We start from the raw sequence: 22,692 nt of genomic DNA, 5'->3' as shown, positions 1-22,692 counted from the left end.
ATGAAGCTGAATGTGTGTGTGTGTGTTTTTTGTTTTTTGGTTTTTTTTTTTTTTTTTTTGGAGTGACATAATCTCGGCTCACTGCAACCTCTGCCTCCCGGGTTCAAGCGATTCTCCTGCCTCAGCCTCCTGAGTAGCTGGGATTACTGGCACGTACCACCATGCCCAGCTAATTTTTGTGTTTTTAGTAAAATTTTTGTAATTTAATTTTGGTCAGGCTAGTCTTGAACTCCTGACCTAGTGATCTGCCCACATCAGCCTCCCAAAGTGCCAGGATTACAGGCGTGAGCCACCATGCCTGGCCTGAAGCTGAAATTTTATGCCTGTCAACATCCCTAACTCCAGCAGTCTCCCAAGACACATTCACCCTACCAATGTGAAAAGTCAGTCCAGGCAAGGTGGCTCACACCTGTAATCCCAACACTTTAGGAGGCCAAAGCAAGAGGATAGCTTGAGCCCAAGAGTTTGAGACCAGGTGAGACCTTCATCTCTACCAAAAATAAAATATTAGCTGGGCATGGTGGTGCATGCCTGTAGTCCCTGCTACTCAGGAGGCTGAGGCTGGAGGGTTGCTTAAGCCCAAGCAGTTGAGGCCTCAGTGAGCCATGGTTGCACCACTGCACTCCAGCCTGGGTGACAGAGAGAGACCCTGTGGAAAGGAAAGAAAGAAAAGAAAAGAAAAAGAGGGAAAGGGAGGAGTAGAGGAAGGGAAAGAAGGGAAGGAAGGAAAGAAAAAGAAAGAATGAAAGAGAGAAAGAAAGAGAGAAAGAGAGGAAGAAGGGAAGAAAGAAGAAGGAAGGAAGGAAAGAAAGAAAGAAAGAAAGAAAGAAAGAAAGAAAGAAAGAAAGAAAGAAATAAAGAAAGAAAGAGAAAGAAAAGAAAGAGAAAGAAGAAAAGTCGGATACAATGCTTCTTAATATTTAGTCTTTAGTCTAAAGAAGAGTAAATGGGTTCAAAGTGAAAGCCTAGGGGCCCTGTTAAAACTTAAATGGGCATGTTCTAGCACAAAACTTTGTGATACATCATTTGCCAATCATTTGCTTACTTTCTGGTTCTCAGCTGTGTCTCAGAGAACTGAGACTGCCAAAGAGATAATCTAGAATCCCAACGTCGCAAAGCTAGAAGATGTTAGATATGATCCAATCTCAGCCCCGTGTCAGTTGACCTCCAAAGAGAATAACCATCCCATGGTAACACAGAGTTAGCAGGAAAACCAGGAGTAGAGCTGAGCTATCCTGAGCCTGCTACTCTGTCCAGACAGAATGTAAGCACACAAGGATTTGTTTTTATGCCTGTGGTTTGTAAGAGTGGGAAGCTGGGATTTTTCTTCTCTGCGGCTGTATATAATGCCCACTTGGCCTGAAAATAGATTTCAAATTTTTAGATGACTCCACACCATAGAGTACTGACCACAGACCTGCCTTCACAAGATGCAGTATTGGCTGGAGCAGCCACTGTGGGGTGGAGGCATATTACAGCCCCCTTGTAGGACTGCAGATCCCAGGGCTTTGGACAAAAGTATTCCAGGTTTTTCTCCCAGGCCGAGAGCTCAGAGCTTCATTTGAAAAAATAGTTGATGTGCCTCCTCTTAGAACATTTTTTTCAGCACGGGAGATTAATGATAAGCATTTGCTGACCATCTAAAATGTGCCAGGCACTATGCTCAGTATTGACAAGGATTGTCACATTTAATTCTCCCAACAACCCTGTGAGGTCAGTCTTGCACTGTCTCCATTTTCTAGAGCTGAAAACTGACAGTTGGTGGGATTAAGTACACTTCCAAGGTCACAAAGCTACTGTGACTGTGTTCTTTGCCACCATGCCACACTGCTGGGGAGCTGCCCACCCTATGCTATAGTTTGTGTCCTTGAAATGCCAGCTTGTCTGTGGGTCTCCAAACTGAGCCATCCTAGGCTGTCGCTCTACGTGAAGGTCTTTGGTTTAAGTTAGGGCATTAACTATTCCAGGTAGGCTGATGCCCATCCTTGACCATTTCTCCTGTTAAACTACATTGTCAGAGGGAGACAGGGAGAAGGTAGTTAGTTCTTTTGTGAAAAGGGGGTGCTCAAAGAAAAGAGGAAGACAGGTGCTTGACAGGATAGGTGGCAGGCTGGGAGTTGTGGTGGCTCATGCCTATAATCCTAGCACTTTGGGAGGCTGAGGTGGGAGGATCACTTGAGCCTAGGAGTTTGAGATTAGCCTGGACAACATGGCAAAACCCCGTCTCTACACAAAAAAAATTTAAAAATTAGCAGAGCATGGCGGTGTGTACCTGTAGTCCCAGCTACTTGGGAGGCTGAGATGGGAGGATCATCTGAGCCCAGGAGGTTGAGGCTGCAGTGAGCCATGATTGCACCACTGCACTCCAGCCTGGGTGACAAAGTGAGACCCTGTCTCAAAAAAAGAAAAAAACAGATGCCAGTAAGAATTCCATGTACCTCCCCTTCTACATATCTGCATTCTTCCTCACGTGTGTCCCTTCCAGGATTTAGCGAGACAACTGAAGTGAAGATACAGACCGTCGTTCTTCCCATGACAATCCCCTTTATTCCTGTTGTCCTCTGCAATTGCTAATAGTGCCCCCTTTCACACTGAAAAGCATCCCAATTTGGATGACAAATTCTCTGGTCCTAGAGATAACAGCCCTTTACTTCAGTCCTTTCTAGCTGAATATTTGGGGAAAATTCCTCATCTTATCAGGTTCAACAGATCTTGAGGGTTTTTCAGCGATCTTGAAGACTGGCTGAAAAAGCTCTCTGAGCTCTCAAACGTTCCGCAGATACTGTTGTTATTGTGATTCATCGGTGAGGTCTCCAGCCCTGAGCAGGGAGCTCCTCTCTGCCTCTCTGCCAGCCCTGGGGAAAGGTGGATGGGCAGCTGAGAGCAGGTTGCATGTTCTCAGCAGGTTGCAGGTTGGCAGAATTCATGTCCACAGCACCTTTATTTTCAACCATGACCACTTGCAATAGTGCAAGCAGACACCTGCCCCTCTCCTTCTGGGCCATTCCCAGCAGGTCTCTCATTGTCTTCTGGCAGGAGCTGGAGGAAGTACTCAAGAGTGAGCTGAGTGGAAACTTCAAGAAGACAGCATTGGTCCTTCTGGACCGCCCCAGCGAGTACACCGCCCGGCAGCTGCAGAAGGCTATGAAGGGTCTGGGCACAGATGAGTCTGTGCTCATTGAGGTCCTGTGCACGAGGACCAATAAGGTCAGTCCCAGCTGAGCCCGCAAGGGAGCATCAAACACCCAGCAGAGATAGTTGCAGCCCCCAGAAGGGACCCTACTTCCCAGCATTCTATCCATGGAGTAAGCAGGTGTCTGGGGAGAAATATGTGTGCTTGGTCCATGTGGGAGGACATCTCTTCCAGTCTTCCAGAGGTGAGTCTTGGTGTTGCTGCCCTTTGACAGGATAGATCTTTCCAGAAGAGCTGTGTCCAGCGAGCTTCTGCTTTTCTAAACTGATGCTTTATATGCAGGAGGCACAATTCTACTTTCCCCCACCCAGCCTGACTTTGCAGCTCTTCCGACATGAAAAATCAACAAGCAGCCCAAGCATGTCTGTGCCACTGCCTGGGCCATGGCGGTCAGCTAGCATAGGGTACAAAAGAGACTGTAATGAGGAAGAGAGGTGAGTGGTGCTGGGGGATGCCACTGAACACCCCAGTGACTGCCAGTACTACCCTGAAGGATTGTGTGTCCTTCTGTCATCAGACAGAGGGATGTCCCTCGGGCACATGCCACCTTTGCAGGGGCTGAAGAGAGCATTTGTTGAAGCCCCATTGAGAACTATTTGTCTCTGGCTCCAGAAGCCAGGAGAACCAAGGGACTCATCAAGAGTCAAGAGGGTCCACAAATAATTCATAGGAGAGACCCCTCCCTCTTGAGCAACCACGCATGACAGCAGAATGGGGCAGCCCAGCAAGGAAAATGCCAGAAGAGCCCAACATTCTTGAGGCCTCTCAGCAGGAAATAGAAGCAGAGATTGGAGCAGACAGCAGGCAAAATGCAAACAGTGCCCTGACACAAAAATGGCTGGAGAAGGCCTGGGTGCTTGTAGGGACCAGCCCCACAGGGTCGGTGGGTCTCTCCCTGTGTGCGGCGATGAGAGAGTGTAGAAATAAAGACACAAGACAAAGAGATAAAAGAAAAGGCAGCTGGGCCCAGGGGACCACTACCACCAATGTACGGAGACCGATAGTGGCCCCAAATGTCTGGCTGTGCTGTTATTTATTGTATACAAAGCAAAAGGGGCAGGGTAAAGAATGTGAGTCTTCTCCAGTGATAGGTAAGGTCACGTGGGTCACGTGTCCACTGGACAGGGGGCCCTTCCCTGCCTGGCAGCCGAGGCAGAGAGAGAGAGAAGACAAAGAGAAAGACAGCTTACGCCATTTTTTCTACATATCAGAGACTATTAGTACTTTCACTAATTTACTACTCCTAGCTATAAGGCAGACCCAGGTGTACAGGATGGAACATGAAGGCAGACTAGGAGCATGACCACTGACGCACAGCATCACAGGGAGATGGTTAGGCCTCTGGATAACTGCGGGAAAGCCTGACTGGTGTCAGGCCCTCCACAAGAGGTGGAGGAGCAGAGTCTTCTCTAAACTCCCCTGGGGAAAAGGAGACTCCCTTTCCTGGTCTGCTAAGTAGCGGGTGTTGTTCCTTGACAACTTTTGCTACCGCTAGACCACGGTCCGCCTGGCAACGGGCATCTTCCCAGATGCTGGCATCACCGCTAGACCAAGGAGCCCTCTGGTGGCCCTGTCCAGGCATAACAGAAGGCTCGCACTCTTGTCTTCTGGTCACACCTCACTATGTCCCCTCAGCTCCTATCCCTGTATGGCCTGGTTTTTCCTAGGTTATGATTATAGAGCAGGGATTATTATAATATTGGGATGAAGAGTAATTACTACCAACTAATGATTAATGAGATTCATATTTAATCATATCTAAAATCTATATCTGGTATGACTATTCTTGTTTTATATTTTATTATACTGGAACAGCTCGTGTCCTCTATCTCTTGCCTCGGCCCCTGGGTGGCTTGCCGCCCATGGGTGCTGGGCCCTGTTCACGCTGCTCAGCCTCTTTTCCCGAAGTGCCGCCAGGGTCCAGGCTACAGCTGCAAACCTTTTCTGGAGCATCCCTGGACTTCTTTTCTCCCCACAAGATAATAAAAATCCTCCATTTCAAGGAGTCTCAGGTTGGGATGGTGCTTCGGAGGAGGGTTAGCACAGGCCCCCCGGGAGTGTGAGTTGAGGCCAAGAGGCACACAACTTCCCCCACTCAGCATCCACCCTTCCCAGAAACACCAAGGTCCCAGCAGGGAGGCAGCCAACGCCAGGGTGGTCAGCACCTGCCTTTGTGAAAAGGTTGATTTTAATAATATTTTTCAGGCCAGGTACAGTGGTTCGCGCCTGTAATCTTATCACTTTGGGAGGCCAAGGCAGGCGGATCACTTGAGGTCAGGCGGAGTTTGAGACCAGCTTGGCCAACATGATGAAACCCCGTCTCTATAAAAATACAAAAATTAGCCAGGTGTGGCGCCATGCACCTGTAATCCCAGCTACCTGAGAGGCTGAGGCAGGAGGATGGCTTGAACCCGGGAGGCGGAGGTTGCAGTGAGCGGAGATTGTGCCACTGCACTCCAGCCTGAGCGACAGAGCGAGACTTCGTCTCAAAAAATATATTCATATATATTTTTCTAATCTTATGTGACCATAGCTTTTTCTCCCTCAGCCTAGTTTCTTTAAGGTCCTGGCTTCAACCAATAAGCAAGGCCTCTCTAGCAATCAAATAGATCTGATGGGATGAGAAGAAAAACCTGCAGAGAGCAGGTGCCAGGTTCAGACAGATCCTGGTTGCTGGATGGAAGGAGAAAAGGGAGGGAGCTGCACAAACACAAGTGAACAGCCTCCCCCAGCACCTGGCCTGCCCCTCCCTCCCACCCAGGAGTGCAGCAGTGAGGCTGCCCACCACTTTCTCCCCATCACCACCTTCTCCCAATCACCACCTACTGACTTTCATTCTAACCAGCTTGGTGGTGGGAAGCAGGGGGAGCAGGAAGCCTGCTCTTACATGCTGTTGGTTCAAGTGTAAACTGAGGCAGCTCCTGAGGTGCACCCCTTGGCACCAGACATTGAAATATAAAGCAATTTCTCCAAGAACACACCCTCCAGAGAAACTAGCACTCCTGCACGCAGCCAGTCTGTTACTGAATGAAGCCTTGTTTGAAGGAGAGAAAACTTGGAAACGACCTAAGCCTCCATCAATAGGAGGTTGGCTAAGTAAACCATAGCTTATTGTAGTATGGAATATTATGTGTCCCTTTAAAAAACTCTAGGTGACTGTCCATGTACAAGCATAGCTGGATCTCCGGGATATTAATATTGAGAGAAAAACTAAGTCAAAGAATGATAGGTACAGTATTCCACCTGCTAAACACATGACACCTATACAATTCTGTTTTCAGTAGCACATATATATACAAATGCAAAAAAAAAAAAATCTGTGTATCTTTCTGATACGCACTGAACTTCTAACATGGGTTACCTGAGTGGGGAAGAGAGAGTGAGACCAGGCGAGGAGGTGGTGAAAGAAGGTGTTAGCCTAGCTGTAAACTTCTCACATTTAAAGAAGGAGAATGCATGCATTTGTCACTTGGGTGTTTGAGATGTTTGCAGAGGTGGGTGGGGTGGTGGAGGGGGGGGCCCTTCACATCTCCAGGGACTCGCTCCCGGTGTGTGCCCTGGATCTATAGGGATGACTATCTTAAGAGGAAGTCTTGAAGGCACCCTGTGTCCAGACATGTTCTCCCGCCTCTTCTCTCTGTATGTCTTTGTGTCCGTTATTGATTAATCCCTCCTTGCAGTATTGATTTTTTTTGTAAATTACCTTCCCTAGGAAATCATCGCCATTAAAGAGGCCTACCAAAGGCGTAAGTGACTTTTCATCCTGGCTTTTGATAAAGTATATTTCTTTCAAAATACCTCTGGGAAACTAAATCATCTGCTTTCTTCCCTCCTTGTTTACTTCCTTTGAAGTATTTGATAGGAGCCTCGAATCAGATGTCAAAGGTGATACAAGTGGAAACCTAAAAAAAATCCTGGTGTCCCTGCTACAGGTAAGAGTAGGAAAGAATCTTTGGCAACATGGCACCATGATGAAAAAGGGTAATGTAGATAAACATTTCTTTCTTACATTAAAAATGTTATCAAGGGATTATCAACCCATGCTCCATCAGCCCAGCTCTGGTGAAATTATATTCAATTGCAGTTACTTCCATATAAACAATCTGCCTAGTCATCTGCAGTTTACAATCCCTTTCTGTAAATGAATCAGCTCATTAAGCATCACTTTGTCATTTTGCCAGTGAGGAAATGTAGGCCATGAGAGGGTGGGTAACCTGCCCAGGTTCATGCAGCCAGTAAAGACAGCCCAGAAGCAAGAACCAGACCATCTGACCCCAAGCAGGGCCGCTTCCACAACACAACTCTACAATTACTTCCAGGATTCACTGGATCCTGGGCCTGTAAGGACTACAACCAGAAACTCAGCCAGGACATCAGGGCTTTCAGAATTGGCCCTGCTGGGACACAGCCCCCCGAGACCTCTAGACAGACCCATCTGTGTTCTCATGGACACACCCATCTTTATGAGCTCTGTGCATTTTCTCTGTTTTGTTTCTCCCAATGGGATACACTGACAGCAGAGAACAGAAGAGAGAGGCTTCCACTGCAGCAAGAAGGGTGTTTAAGTTTTCTCTTGCTGCATAACAAATCGCCACAAACTTAGCATCTCAAAACAACATAGATCTATCATCTCACAATTTCCATGGATCAGGAGTCCAAGTAGTATCTTGGAGATCCAGCTGAGTAATATTTGGGTTCGCTGAGTCCTTTGGTCAGGTTCTCAACAGGCTGAAATCAAGGTGTCGGCTAGGGCTGCCATCTCATCTGAGGCTCAGAGTCTTCTTCCAAGCTCATTAATTGTTGGCAGAATTCATTTCCTTATGGCTGTGTTTGATGTCCCCATTTTCTTGCTGTTGATCAGAAGCTACTATCAGCTCCTAGAGACCACCAGCAGCTCCCTTCCACACAGTCCCCCAAGGCAGTGCACCACATGGCTGTTTGGTTTCTTCCAGTCCAGCAGCAGTTCATCTCTCTGACTTCTTCCATCTCTGACCTTTTAAGAAGAGCTCACTCATTTGGGTCAGGCCAGCCAAAAATAATCTCCCTTTTGGTGAACTCAGCTGATTGGAGACCTGAATTATATCTGCAAAATTCCCCTTTGCCATTGAATATAACACAATCACAGGAGTAGCATCTCCTCACATTCATAGCTCTCACCCACACTCAAGGGAAGGGGATTATACAAGGATATGGACCATTGGGTCATCTTAGAATTCTACCTACCACAAAGGGCTCAAGTTAGACTTCCATGACCAGCTCTCAGGGTTCTTTAGGACTGGGACCTTGAGTGGTGAAATCTGATATTTTGAAACGAAGAGGGGACTCACTCTAGGGAAAACCAGAGATCGCACTCAGTCTGCTCAGAGGTCAGTAGGGTTTGTGGGTGACTCTGGTTTCTACAAAAAAAAAAAAAAAAAAAAAAAAAAAAAAAGGCAAAACCAAGTGTTGCCACGGAAGCTACTCTGTTTACCCATTGTGCCCAAAAGATGGCAGCAAAGAGCAGGTGTTACCTCCTTGCCAGGCTGAGCTGAGCTGAGAAAGAACTCACCTCTTTCTCCAGGACTTTGTTTTTTTTGTTTGTTTGTTTTCTGTGGTCAAGCAGGAATGCAAGTTAATAACAATGTGTCAATTTTTCTAGGCTAATCGCAACGAAGGAGATGACATGGACAAAGATCTAGCTGGTCAGGATGCCAAAGATCTGTATGATGTATGTGTGCAGACATGCCAGTCTCTGCAAATTCTTTTTTTAAATTTATTAGCATTATTTTCAACAAATGTTTATTTCATGCAAAGAGGAGTTACTTGGGAAAAAACAAACAAAGATATGCTTAGATCTTTATAGATCACATATATAGTCTCCATGAATCTAAATGAATGGTTCCTATTCCTATACTCTGGGGTTGACCACATCAGATCCGTTTTGGAACAAAGAATGGTATAAACAATATAAATAAGTATGTGAAATACATTTGTGGGTTAGAAGCTGAAAGTGCTTAGTCCATTTGACTTCTATTCAATGCATAGTTTATAATTTCCTGTGAGGCCTAGTCACAGCACTGTATAATCAGTCTTTTTTTTTTTTTTTTTTGAGACGGAGTCTCGCTCTGTCGCCCAGGCTGGAGTGCAGTGGCGCAATCTCGGCTCACTGCAAGCTCCGCCTCCCGGGTTCACGCCATTCTCCTGCCTCAGCCTCTCCGAGTAGCTGGGACTACAGGCGCCCGCCACCACGCCCGGCTAATTTTTTGCATTTTTAGTAGAGACGGGGTTTCACCGTGGTCTCGATCTCCTGACCTCGTGATCCGCCCGCCTCGGCCTCCCAAAGTGCTGGGATTACAAGCGTGAGCCACCGCGCCCGGCCATAATCAGTCTTTTCACAAAAGCCTTTTTCAAAGTGTTTGTATTTGACCCTTGAGGCAGGGGAAGGCCGCTGGGGCACTGACGAGCTTGCCTTCAATGAAGTCCTGGCCAAGAGGAGCTACAAGCAGTTAAGAGCCACCTTTCAAGCCTATCAAATTGTAAGTCATAAAGTATTGGGGCAAAAGAGTTCACTCTGAAAGTGTCTTAAGTTATTTCCAAAAGAAGCCAAGATCTGTTATAAGGAATTGGGGATCCTTTATAACAGTGGTTCTCAATTAGAGGTGATTTTCCTACCTAGGGAATATTTGATAATGTCTAGAATTATTTGGAGCTGTCACAGCTGGGGGTGGTGGCCCTGGCATCTAGTGAACAGAGGCCCGGGATGCTGTTAAACAGCCTGCAGTGCACAGGACAGCCCACCACCAAGAATCGTCCAGACCCAGATGCAGTACCCAGGCTGGAAACCAGCTGCACAACAGAGGCCAGGGAAGCAAGTGTCCCATTCGGGGGCGAAGCTCTAGAGTCCAAGAGCCCAGGTGCAAATCCTGGGTCTACCACTGGCAAGTGACCAAATCTCTCCATCCTCTTTTGTAGAACAGGAACCATGAATGTCATCTTCACACCCTCAGAGTGATTTTAAGCTTAAATAAGATAAAGACTCAGAACTGCAGCTGGCATGTGGCAAGCGTACTAATGTTTGCTATTATTACTCCAGTTTACAGTTGGCTAACAGTGCTCACCATTCTCAAGACAGGTATGAGGTACCTCAAAGATAGGCTCCTGAAAAGATGCACATAAATTATATTTTAATCCCAGGATAAATTTAAGCCCACAAGGCGAGTTAGTTATTTCAAGGCCCTTAGCAGTAAGTCCTTCCCTGAAAAGCAGTCTTTACTTGCAAAACGCCTGGAGTGGAATATCAGATTTTTTTTTTTTTGGCATCCTATTATATATGTGTAGAGTGCTTTTACCTATTCAAAGCACTTCTATGTTCTGTGTCTTATTCAGTTTCACAACAACACCGTAACTATAGTGTAGGCCGAACAACTATTGTGACCCACAACTGCTGGACAAGGAAAGTCTGTTGAGTGAGGAACCATCTGTAACTTATCAGGACCACACAGCAAGTCGGTAGCAGAGAGTGGATGAGAACTCCAAGATTCCCCGGCCTGAGCTCCTACTTCAGCTGAAGCTGGCCGCTCCTCACTCCAAATATCATTTCCTATGTGTTGCCAGCAGATAAAAAGACAATAAAGCTTTGGAATTTTATCATGACTGTATATAAGCCTTTAGGGCCTGCTCCTTTCAAATTGTGCCCAGAGTCATGATTAAAGACAGCTGACCCTGCACTCCTCTGGTCTCTTGTTCCTGGAGCTGCGTAGCCTGTGAGCTGGAGGACTTCTCTATGACTGGGATCCTCTTTCCACACTACGGGGCCCACAGATGGAGTTTCTGGGTACATGCGTGTGTGTGTATGAACTCACTACCTGAAAGTACACTCTCCAGGCTAATATCTCAAAGTTGATCCTGAAACAGCAGCATCAGCATCACTTGAGAATTTGTTTAAATTGAGAATTCTCAGCCCCCACGAGACCTACTGAATCAGATTCCCCGGGGCTGGGGTCTGACCATCTGTGTTAGAGCAGGTGTTCCAGGTGATTTTAATGTATATTACAGTTGAAGAAGTCAGCTTTAGGCTACAGCTGCATGTGCTTGTGCAAGTTATTAAGGGTTCTGTGCCTCAGTTTCCCAAACTGTAAAACAGGGATAATAGTACCTACTTCATAAGGTTAATAAGGATTAAATGAGTTAATGGAAATAAGCATTTACTACCTGGCATGCAGTAGGCGTTCAATGAACATTAGCAATGGTCAGGCATCTCCCTGGGTGAACAGACAGTGCCAAAAATCAGGGCTAAAGCTTACATGTACAATAAGGTAATCTATGGATTTGATGATTCTTTACATGAAACCAGCTCTAAAATGCTATCTATTCATCCATTTCAAAAGCCTTGCTCAAGTGTCATTCTTGATATTTATTACTGATGTTTTTAGAGTTCAGCCTGCTCTTAGACCCTGGTTCTGTGATTTTTCTGATGGCTTCTGACCAAAAGCACAGAGATGCTAGTCTGAGATCACTGTAGTTTCTCATGTGGCATGAGTCGTCCTGGCTCAGGGTTGAATTTTAATTTTCAGCACAAAAACTCAGAGTTTTGCCATTTATTTATGCTCTAAGCCTGAGTCTTAACTTCTGACACTCCCAGCAATCCTAGGCCACGCAACAGTTTACCAAACTTCTGCATCATGCAGGATTATTACAGTCCCCAATGTTACCAAATACGAAAGACTTATATAGCTATAAAACCAAAGTAAAGTCCCCAAACAGGGCTCAGCATAAACGGTAGGTATGTATACCCATAGCCCACTTTGCTGCCACCCCACTGCGTGCCTCACCTTTTGCCCCTCCCCTGTACATGTTCCTCATTCCACGCCAGAGGCTTCAGCCCTCTAACTGCTATAGTCAGTGCCAGAGCACAGAGGGCTCTGCTGTCAGTGTGCCGTCCATTTGGGGAAACTGATTTTCAAAGAAAGAAATGTCTCCCCTTCTCCTCTAATAACCTCCCTGCAGGCATTGCTGCCTGTTTAACTAGAGTCTTAGAGACTTGTTTGGAATCTACCCCCATAATGCGTTTTTCTACTGAGATCAGAAAATCTGCTTCTGTACAAAGAGCCCCTAAGAATCGTGTTGCAGTAACTGAAGTGAGAAGTATCCAAAGTACAGACCCAACAGCTTGGGCCAGACCATTGTTTCAGATTGTGTCCCACGGAGATGCCTCAGCAGTTACCAGGAGTAGGGTGGGGCAGGAAGCAGACAGGGCAGTACCTTCTTGTTGCAGTGTGTGAATAGCACCTCCTGGAGTTGTGCAAGGAAAAAACCCGAGAGGGCAAAAACATGGTATTGATGCCAATGGCTAGGGAAGGGAGCCCACCTCCTGCCTCCCAGCACAGCTCTGCTTTCTGCTTTCATCTGTTTTGTAGGCTGAGATTCTACAGAAAATTTAAAATCCCTGTTCTAGCCTGGTATTAACAATAGAAATGGAAAATGGTTTAATGTGAGGATTTTTTAAAGTAAACAAGACCTGTGTGAACAAAATGTTCTCTTGAAGTATGATCTCAGTCTACAGAACAAGAACCTTGTTTCTGGGAAAGGGATACCAGTCCCTTCCAAAATAATGACTCCCACATCAAACCCAAAAAAGACTGGGGGCAGCTAAGGAAGGGACAGTTCCCTGACTCTTCTAATCTTGTTTCTATTGCCACACACCAAGACCTCCAGATACGCAAACAATGACTAGGAGATCAAGCAACAGGGCTGCATTAAATCTGGACACAGTTCCTCCCCCGACATACATTGTGCTTACATCACAAAGAACATTTTGTTTACCTGTGTTTTCAGAATAAACCATATAAACTCCACTGGTGCATACTCAAAGTCCCCAGTTATTTATAGAATCAATTGTGTCATATCCTCAAAAGATAATTTCTAAGAAAGAAGTTTCAGTATTCCTAATGCTTAATTGCATTTCCCCAAACCCAGCAAAGCACTCTCCTTTCTCTTTATGTGCCTGCCCTGAGCTTGGCCCGGGCAGTATTTGTGTTAAGGATAGTCACAATTTACTCTGAACTTCAGCTTCTGTAAATATTTAGAAAGAAACCTAATGTGTAATGCTGTGCAGAGCAATATGTAAGCCAGTGGTGAATATAGGATTATTTGGAATCACCCCAGAGTGAAGACAAGTGGCATTTTGATGTGGTCAGCACCCCCGGCTTCCAGCCCTTGCAGACCCACCCTCTCAGGAACTTTAGATCAACTTATCATGAACTTCACCATCCCTACTTATTTCACTCAAACTGTGACTAAGTCCCTGGTCCCAAGACAAGGAAGAGGATGGAGGTGCATGTCAGATGATCATAACCACAGCCTCCTGGGAAATTGAAACTGGAAAGGTTGAAGAACACATGGGAACTAAACTACACATCAATGTTAAAAAAAAAAATCTATGATTATAGTATATATTAGTTGTTTCTCCACTCCCAAATTTTACAGATGAGGAAATTGAGATTGAGGGAGTGGCACTGACTAAGGTCAAATCCGTTAGGAGTCAAATCCAAACTGACTCCTCAGCAATGAGAGCCCTCTCTCGAATGGGGGGCAAACACCCCAATCCTACGAGGCAAGAGTCGGGATAGGAGTTCCCTGAAGCCACAGGACTAAATGTGGAAAACTTCAGTGCTTTTTGTAGAGGAACAACCCCAAGAGTACCAAGGTCAAAGGCAAACCTGGAATAACAGCTGATTTTGGTTTTCTCTGCAGCTCATTGGCAAAGACATAGAAGAAGCCATTGAAGAAGAAACATCAGGCGATTTGCAGAAGGCCTATTTAACTCTCGGTAAAGTAAAGTTAGGAGATTTCCTGTCTTAGGTTGGGCTGCCTGAAACCAGACTCAGACAGAGGTTTGGTGTGTAGGAAGATTTGAGGGAATAGCTTTTGGGGGTCAATACATCTAAGCAGCACTGAGCAAGGGAGAGAGTGACTATGATGTAGTTGCAACAGGGGCATTGCTGATCCCACAGGAAGCTCGGAAGCTGAGATGTCCAAAGTGGAGCAAGGGGGCCAGGCTTTGGCACCCCACATCAACCAGTCATGTAACACTGGCTGTACCAGGGGAGCAGTGCAACTTTGGGCAAGCCAGCTCTCTCCCTTGGAGGGAGATTCCTGGGGAGGGACTCAGCTGTGAATGACTGCCTCAATCCTGAATAGGGCATCTGAGTGGCACACCACAGCATCCACTGCAGTCCTGCTGTATTAGTCCATCTTCATGCTGCTGATAAAGACATACCCAAGATGGAGTCATTTATAAAGAAAGAGAAGTTTAACGGACTCACCGTTCCACATGCCTGGGGAGGCCTCACAATCATGGTGGAAGACAGAAGGCACATCTTACATGGTGGCAGACAAGACAGAGTAAGACCCAAGCGAAAGAGGAAACCCCTTATAAAATCATCAAGTCTCGTGAAACTTATTCACTACCATGAGAACAGTATGAGGGGAAACCACCCCCATGATCGAATTATCTCCCACTGGGTCCCTCCCACCACATGCGGGAATTGTGGGAGCTAGAATTCAAGATGAGATTTGAGTGCGGACACAGCCACACCATATTACCCACTAACACCATGGGTCCCTGAGGGCACCTGTCAACAACCTAGACTGTTATCCAGTTTCAGGCAGCCTGATAGCTCACAAGTTTCCTTTTCTATTTGGTTCCTTTCAATGTTTTCAAAGAATGAAGTTTGTTTGGAAAGAGAGGGGAGGGAGATCAGATCCGGATTGTGCCAACCAAACCCCAGGACCTCCTCTCCAGGTGTTGCCCAAAGGCAGGAAATAGCAGAGAGATGGGCATGAGGCTGTGTCTGGCAGGCTCCTTCTTTCTTTCTGCAAGCCCTGGAATGAAGGCATTGTCCATTGTCCACACTCCTGTGGTGAGGAATCCAGGGCACCAACCCAAATGGCAGAAGCAATGGAGAGACCTGTCCTCAGAAGAGGAAGAACCAAATAAGCAGGCCTGGAAGTTAAATGTGCTCCAGTTGCCAAACTCTTTTGTTTGGTTTCTTTAGGGTTTTTTTTGAACAATGTCAGCAATTGATTTTTTTTAATCCATCCTTATTTTGCATTCAATGAGCAAGACCTCTGCTGTGATATCCGGAGGCCTAAAAATCCCCAGTGTTACTCATGACCCACACTGGGTATATACACGAGCCCTGGTATAAGTGACTGTGCTTAGGGCCTTAAGCCATTTATGCCGGAGGTTGCAATTTTTTGAATTGCATACATGTGTGAAAAATTCAGACCTTGGTGATGACCTTGAGCAGTAGGATATAAAGAACTCCCACATGCTTAGCATTCCAATAATGGAACACTAGGCATAATTAAGAAGAGTCTTGAGCAGATAATAGGATCTACTCATGGCCTGGTTCTGAGGCTCTACGTCCTTGCTTGCTATACTTGCAGTGTGAGAATCGGGAAAACACCAGAGTGTGGTCAGAAGATGGTATCACAACTATTCAATGATTTAACAATTACTCAGCACATGCCTGGGCCCAAGGTTTGTGCTGGGTGTGGGAATAAGAGGTAAATAAGGCCAGTTCTTGCTCTTAAGGAGCCTAAAGCTCATGGTGGATTTTAAGCTGGTGGGTACAAATCAACAGATTAGGCTAAAGATAAAGATAAAAAAGAAAGAGCAAAGATGGTATAGATGACGGAAAAGCAAAGTCCCTGGGGTTGAGGACCACACAGTCTAAGAGAGAGCTGTACTCCAGTGGTAGCGAAAAAAAGTGATTAGAAAAGACCTTGAGAATAAGCCACACAAATAACAGAATACGGCTTCATGACTATTTTCTAGACACCTCCCACCCCACTCCCACCTAACTTATAGCCATGCCAGTTTATGACTAACATCTAGGAGCAGGGGGCTGAGGTCAAATGGCTCCCACCACATGCAGCCTCTGGAGCAGCATTTCTCAAAGTGAGGTCTATGGACCCCCTGCCTCAATCACCTGTTACAATGCAGGTTCCTGGGCCCCACTCCGGGTTCCCATTGAGAACTCCAGGAAGGGAGCCCGGGAAGCCGCACTTTTACAAACTCTCCAAGTGACTGTGTTATACTCCCTGAAGTTCAGGAACTTGCCCTGAAGGCAAAGGGGAGCAAGATACAGAGCACTGGGCTGGCTGCCCTTCCTGCCACTTGCTGTGAGAGGTTTTTTTCTTTCTTTTTTTTTTTTTTTTTAAAGACACAGTTTCACTCTGTCACCCAGGCTAGAGTGCAGTGGTGCGATCTTGGCTTACTGCAACCTCTGCCTCCCAGCTTCAAGTGATTCTCGTGCCTCAGCCTCCCAAGTAGCTGGGATTACCACGCCTAATTTCTGTGTTATTAGTAGAGATGGAGTTTCACCATGTTGGCCAGGCTGGTCTCGAACTCCTGACCTCAAGTGATCCACCGGCCTCGGCCTCCCAAAGCGCTGGGATTACAGGTGTGAGCCATCGCGCCTGGCTGCAGTGAAGAATTTTATTCCACATCTTCTCTGGCTATCCCTGCCCAGCCTTTTGAGGGATTCCTGCTGCTGCTAACAACAGAGGTTGTTCCCCAAGCATAGATTATAGACAGGAGAAATGTTGAGGGTTTTCTTCCCAAAAATACCAGATGGTAGAAGGAATGTCAAGGGAGAAGACCCCTGTGCAGGAGCGGGACACAGTGACTTCAGGCAGACAATGATCCCCGCATCAAGTCGTGCTGTACGGAAGAGGATTTTCAGGAAAACTTTGTGGTGCTCACTAGCTCAAATTGCCTGGGGACCACAGTGAGTCTTGAATATGTTACTTCCCAAAGTAGCGTGCAAGTTTCCCCTGAACCACCAATCCAGCAGCTTTTGGGTTGTTCTCAGGAGAAAGAGGCCAGACATCGTTTCTTTTCCAGTGCTATTTTCTTTTCCATTGAAACTGTGGCAGCTACCACATGGCCTGTAAAAGGAGGCTGGTCCCCAACCTAGACTCTGCTTCCCAAACTCTGCTCCTCTCCCCTGCTTATAAGCATCAATCACACAGACAGTCCCCTAGACAACAACAGCCCCGTTATGGGACATAGTAAGGTTGCACATTCCACATTTATGCTGAAATAATCACTTACTGTTAATCACTAACATCATCAAGTGTTCTAGAGAAATGTTAACAGCCTAAAGGGCAATTTTTTTTTTCCTCTAACGTGTTAGTCATGTTGGATCCATGTGAGCCTGGGAGGAGGGGAAGGAATGATTTATTCCCAGGAGAAGAGATGCACCCTGTCACCTGCTTGATGAATAGAGACCACGCTTCATTAAGCTGTGGATAGATCAAAGCTGGAAGGCAAGGGAAGGCCAGGAAAGAGCAAATAGCAGCATCGTAGGAAAGTGATCTTTAAAAAGGATCAAACATTTCATCAAGGCAACATCCCGGATTGCAAACCAAAAGATCGCTGGGAACCTGGAAAAGGTTCAGAGATGAGGCTACAAAACAAATCCAGTGAGGAAAAACAAAGGGTAGGGAGGTTGTTGAGCATAGGAGAGCAGGCGGCTGTCCAACTGGATACACTGTCAAGATGATGAAGTTTTGTTCCAGAAGGTTGCTGGCCAATCTGTTTCCCTTCAGAACCCTAGGACAGCACCAGAGATTTCACTCGATAGGGAAAGTTATTTCTGCTGGGAAATAACAAGAATCATGGACGTGGCTGGGAAGGCCCGAGGAAGCCACAGCTCTCCTCTAGAAGGTCTTCAGGGGTCAGAAGAGGAGCTATGCTTGAAGATTCCAGGTGCTCTGACCAGGGAATCTTCCGAATCTCATTTCACAACAGTGTCAAGTCAGCTCCTTTCAAACCTCTGCCTCACCATCCAGTCAGCTCGAAGGGCAGCCAGGTGACATTTAGGGGGGTCCCAAGGTCATTCCACAAAACGTGAAAGCTTCACATTCTCTTTTCCTTCGTGCTGCCTAGTGAGATGTGCCCGGGACTGCGAGGGCTATTTTGCTGAACGTCTGTACAAGTCGATGAAGGGTGCGGGGACCGATGAGGAGACATTGATTCGCATAATCGTGACCAGGGCTGAGGTAAGACACACTCCAACTCCAAAGAGGCGGCTGCAACTTCTCTTTTTTCCACCACTGATGTCATCAACAAATAGTTTCTATTAAGGGCCTATTTACAGAAAAAGTAAAACAGAGACAGCCCCTTGCCTTCCCAGAATTTGCAGAAGACATTGTGCTCTGCTTCAATCTGTTTCTTTTTATAAAAATACAATAATGATCGTTGCTTCTTTTTTTGTCCTCTGTGGCTCCGGAGAGCTCGTGGAGGGGCGCAGAGGCGACCCCGTCGAGCGGTTCTCAGGGGCTGCAGCTATGCACAGCTCCATGTTAAGGAAGACAAAACAAAGACACTTGAAAGAGGTCAGCCAGCAGCAGGGACAAAAAGAGAATGATTTCTGAATTCCCGAGCGAGGCCTTTCCTTAACTGAACACACTGCAGAAGCAAGCACATCAGCATAAGGCAATGGTTCTCAATCTTCTTAAAAACCATTGCTGTTCTAAGGAACCTTTTTAGACACATGTGTTTCTTCATTGCCATCCCTTCCCCTCAAGAAATGTTAACACCAGAGATAATACTACAAATCTGTTTATATACCATGTGGATATCAGTGCTTTATACGTAAAAAGATTAAGGGTTTTTTCACCCCCTAAAAGCCAATTTGTATTTGCTCTCGGAGAATGTGTGTGTATAAGAAAGAGAAGGCAGAGGAAGAGCCAACGGCTTGGGAGCAGCTGTCAAGATCACAGCTGATCGGGTGCAGTGGCTCACGCCTGTAATCTCAGGACTTTGGGAGGCCGAGGTGGGTGGATCACCTGAGGTCAGGAGTTCAAGACCAGCCTGGCCAACATAGTGAAACCCCGTCACTACTAAAAATACAAAAATTAGCTGGGCATGGTGGCACACGCTTGTAGTCCCAGCTACTCAGGAGGCTGAGGCATGAGAATTGCTTGTACCCAGAAGGTGGAGGTTGCAGTGAGCCAAGACGGTGCCACTGCACTCCAGTCTGAGTAACAGAGCGAGACTCGGTCTCAAAAAAAAAAAGAATTCACAGCTAACACTTTGGGATATGGGGCCACAGACAGAAGGAGGTACAAAATAAAGGGGGAGTGGCATTTCATCGGCAGCAGGAGAAGCCTTGGGGAATGAAGTGGAACTAAGCACTTGAAAACCACAGATATCTTCCCTCAAAAAAAAAAAATAATAAATAAAAATAAAAGTTGTTAAATGAAGGGGGAGGTGAAGGGGGAGGGACACCAATCCAAATTCTGATCCATGGCTTCTTAACAAATAATACTTAACATCTGACACTGTTTTTAAATATAACTTTGCAACAGGATGGTTCTTGCATTTTTATTTCTGTTCCTGGAATTTCTCCTCCCCTCCTTTCTCCTCCTCCACAACTTGTCTTTTTCTATTGAAGGCCATGTCTCTCTCTCCCCTCTTTCCCTTTGCCATTCTCTCTGCTCTGCTCCCGCCATGCCTCTGCCTCTCTCCTCCATGGCTCCAAATCCCTCTACCTCCTTTCTCTCCAGGACTTCTGCCTTGTCCATCCCTCTGTCTCTTAGCAACTCGACCTCCAGCCAAAGTCACTGAGAGATGAGAGATCTTGAGGGACTCAAAGGGGACAGGTTGAACACAATGAAGACCCAGGATTCCAAAAGACCCCCAGAGAGACTGGATCCATCCAAAGGGCTTGTGAGGGTTCCGTGATCACTCCAACGTGGCCCACGGAGTGTTTTATTCCAAGAAGCTCTGTCCCATCTCAGAATCAACCACACGTCCTGGGCCATCTCAACATGTGGGCCGTTCCCTCAGAAGGCTTCAGGCCTGGCTAGAAACAGTAGTTTGGCCAGACTTCCTAATCTCCCAAAGCCACAGAACAGAGCCCTGTGCACCCCATCCCCACCCACCCTCCACCTTCCTGCCCCTGTCTCAGCCCCAGCACGGGGCAAGGAGCCAAGCAGCGGAGCAGGGGGACACAAAGGCTGGGGGAGAGACAGATACCACCTGTCTCCTGTAGTGTCTGCCACCTGCTCCGCATCCACTGCAAACCCTCCCTCACTCCCCCACATACTCCCATCCTGATCATTTCTCTCACTATCTCAGCTCAGCCCTCTCACTGGGGCAGGAGAAGAAAGAATCAGATCCCTGAGCCACACTTTTTGGGTCTGGAGCACATAGTAGGATCTAAGCCAAAAAAGAAAAGAAAGACTCCTGGTTAAAAAGAGTTCTCTGCTTCTTTTATGAGATCCATTATGTTCTACCTGGAACTACGTCTTTTCTGGTACAAGTATCATCTCCTTTGCTAGGCTGTAAGAATCTTTTGGCAGAGCAATCTTTGAATTTATTTTTCTCCTGAGTCCTATCATCACTTCTAGCACCTGGGTTTTTCAAGCTTCCAATAAATTAGATTCAAAATAAATCCTACAAGTTGCTAGTGATTTGAGTTGTGTTGACTGGTACTAATATCCTTGCTAATCAGGGTGTGAGGGAAAAACTGCTTAATTGCTTAATTCCACATCTCTATGTTGACAATTTTCTTAACTTTATACCAGGGGTAAAAACCAACTACAGCCTGCAGGCCAATTCAGGCTCACTGCCAGGTTGTGTACAGTCCTGCTGGCTTAGGGCAATTCATTTTCAAATAACTGTTAAAACTCAAAAGAAAGATAATACTTTGTAACATGTAAAAACTGTATGAAATTCAAGAGTTTTAGGGCCAGGCATGGTGGCTCACGCCTGTAATCCTAGCACTTCAGGAGCTGAGGTGGGTGGATCACCTGAGGTCACAAGTTCGAGACCAGTCTGGCCAACATGATGAAACCCCCGTCTTTACTAAAAATACAGAAAAAAATTAGCCGGGCATGGTGGTTGACTGTAATCCCAGCTACTTGGGGGGGCTGAGGCAGGAGAATCACTTGAACCTGGGAGGCAGAGGTTGCAGTGAGCAGAGACCACACCATTGCACTCCAGCCTCGGCAACAAGAGCGAAACTCTATCTCAAAAAAAAGAAAAGAAAAGAAAAAAATTCAAGAGTTTTAGTGGAACACACACACACGTGGACACCTCTGCAACCTTTGGGGAATTGACCTCTGCCTTCCCTTTCCTGATCACAAAATTGAAATAATGTGATAAAGGAAATAATAATAGGAAATAAAGCCCTATCTCAAGGGCTGTTTTCAGGCATGAATGAGATGAATGAGCAAATGAGTATAACGTATGTAGAACAGTGTCCACTGTTTGTGAACACACCGTAAATGTTCTTATCTCCATTGCTGTTATTTTTTCTACAGGTGGACCTTCAGGGGATCAAAGCAAAGTTCCAAGAGAAGTATCAGAAGTCTCTCTCTGACGTGGTTCACTCAGACACCTCCGGGGACTTCCGGAAACTGCTAGTAGCCCTCTTGCACTGAGCCAAGCCAGGGCAATAGGAACACAGGGTGGAACCGCCTTTGTCAAGAGCACATTCCAAATCAAACTTGCAAATGCGACTCCTGCACGAAAACCCTCAAGAGTCCTGGATTACTTTCTTGGCAGCTTAAGCGGCGCAGCCAGGCCAAGCTGTTTAAGTTAAGGGCAACAACGTTAAGATGCGTGGGCAGGGCACCTTGAACTCTGGCTTAGCAAGCATCAAGGCTGCCTCTTCACTTTCTTTTAGCATGGTAACTGGATGCTTTCTAAACACCAACGAAATCAGCAGTTGATGGAAAAACCATGCATTTGTAATGGCACATTTAGAAGGATATGCAGCACACAAGTAAGGTACAGGAAAGACAAAATTAAACAATTGATTAATTTTCCCTCTGTGTGTTCAATTTGAAAGCCGCGTTGTTAATTAAAGTTGTGGATTATGCCTCTAGAAGCTGCTTTTCCAAAGATTGTCTTGATAAGTTTGGGCTCTTGTCTTGGAAATGTATGACTTGTGAAATTCAAACATACATTTTTTAGTGGTCACTAATCAAGGCTAGTCATAAGGAAACAATTCACTTGCTTTTGTAAACTGTAACTAAGGGTAAAATTCCCTAATCTGCTACCTGGTTTAACTGGGTTTTCTTCTCTAGACATTTGACTCACTTGAGTCTTCCATCTGATCTTCAAATACAATTAAGCTGAGCAAAGTGCCAACAAGATCAAGATCAATGGTCTACCTCTGAAGTGAATTGGTTCCACACCAATAGATTCTGTGTTCCAAAACTTTAGTCTCATAGCGACGTGTTGCTAGACATAGAGGGATCTGTCAAGAGAACCTGGACACCTTGGCCCAATAATCATAGTTGTCATTCATTGGCTGATTATTTGTGCCTGACACTGAGTAGTCCAATTTCATTCTTAATCCTCCCCACAGCTCTATGAGGTTAATATTACTCCCAATTATCAGTTGAGGAAACTGACACATTAAGTAACCTATCTAAATTCATTTACAAGTGCCGTTTTCACACTGCTATAATTACCGGTAAAAAATTACCGAGAC

The 22,692-nt window shown here is 46.0% G+C and overlaps 1 protein-coding gene across 4 annotated transcripts in view; it reads left to right on the top strand.

Moving 5' to 3' along the window:
- ANXA13 (annexin A13) overlaps positions 1–22,021 on the top strand; it is a 58,240-nt gene extending 36,219 nt beyond the window's left edge. For 2 of the 4 annotated variants that reach the window (XM_032758497.2, XM_032758496.2), the window contains 8 exons: positions 3,037–3,207; positions 6,906–6,939; positions 7,046–7,125; positions 8,832–8,900; positions 9,607–9,708; positions 13,925–14,000; positions 18,132–18,244; positions 21,515–22,021. In XM_032758497.2, coding sequence (XP_032614388.1) covers positions 3,037–3,207; positions 6,906–6,939; positions 7,046–7,125; positions 8,832–8,900; positions 9,607–9,708; positions 13,925–14,000; positions 18,132–18,244; positions 21,515–21,634 — 765 coding nt within the window. In that variant the 3' untranslated portion in view covers positions 21,635–22,021. Of the gene's footprint in view, positions 1–3,036; positions 3,208–6,905; positions 6,940–7,045; positions 7,126–8,831; positions 8,901–9,606; positions 9,709–10,144; positions 10,305–10,558; positions 10,713–13,924; positions 14,001–18,131; positions 18,245–21,514 lie in introns of those variants that run through there. The other 2 variants (XM_058444226.1, XM_058444225.1) reach the window with 2 other exon arrangements.
- Positions 22,022–22,692: the final 671 nt, after the last annotated feature.

Source organism: Hylobates moloch, unplaced genomic scaffold (assembly GCF_009828535.3).
Source record: "Hylobates moloch isolate HMO894 unplaced genomic scaffold, HMol_V3 SCAFFOLD_9, whole genome shotgun sequence".
In the NCBI taxonomy this organism is placed as follows: domain Eukaryota; kingdom Metazoa; phylum Chordata; class Mammalia; order Primates; family Hylobatidae; genus Hylobates; species Hylobates moloch.
The sequence above is the reverse complement of the archived record's forward strand: the minus strand, read 5'-3'. Positions and strand labels throughout refer to the sequence as shown.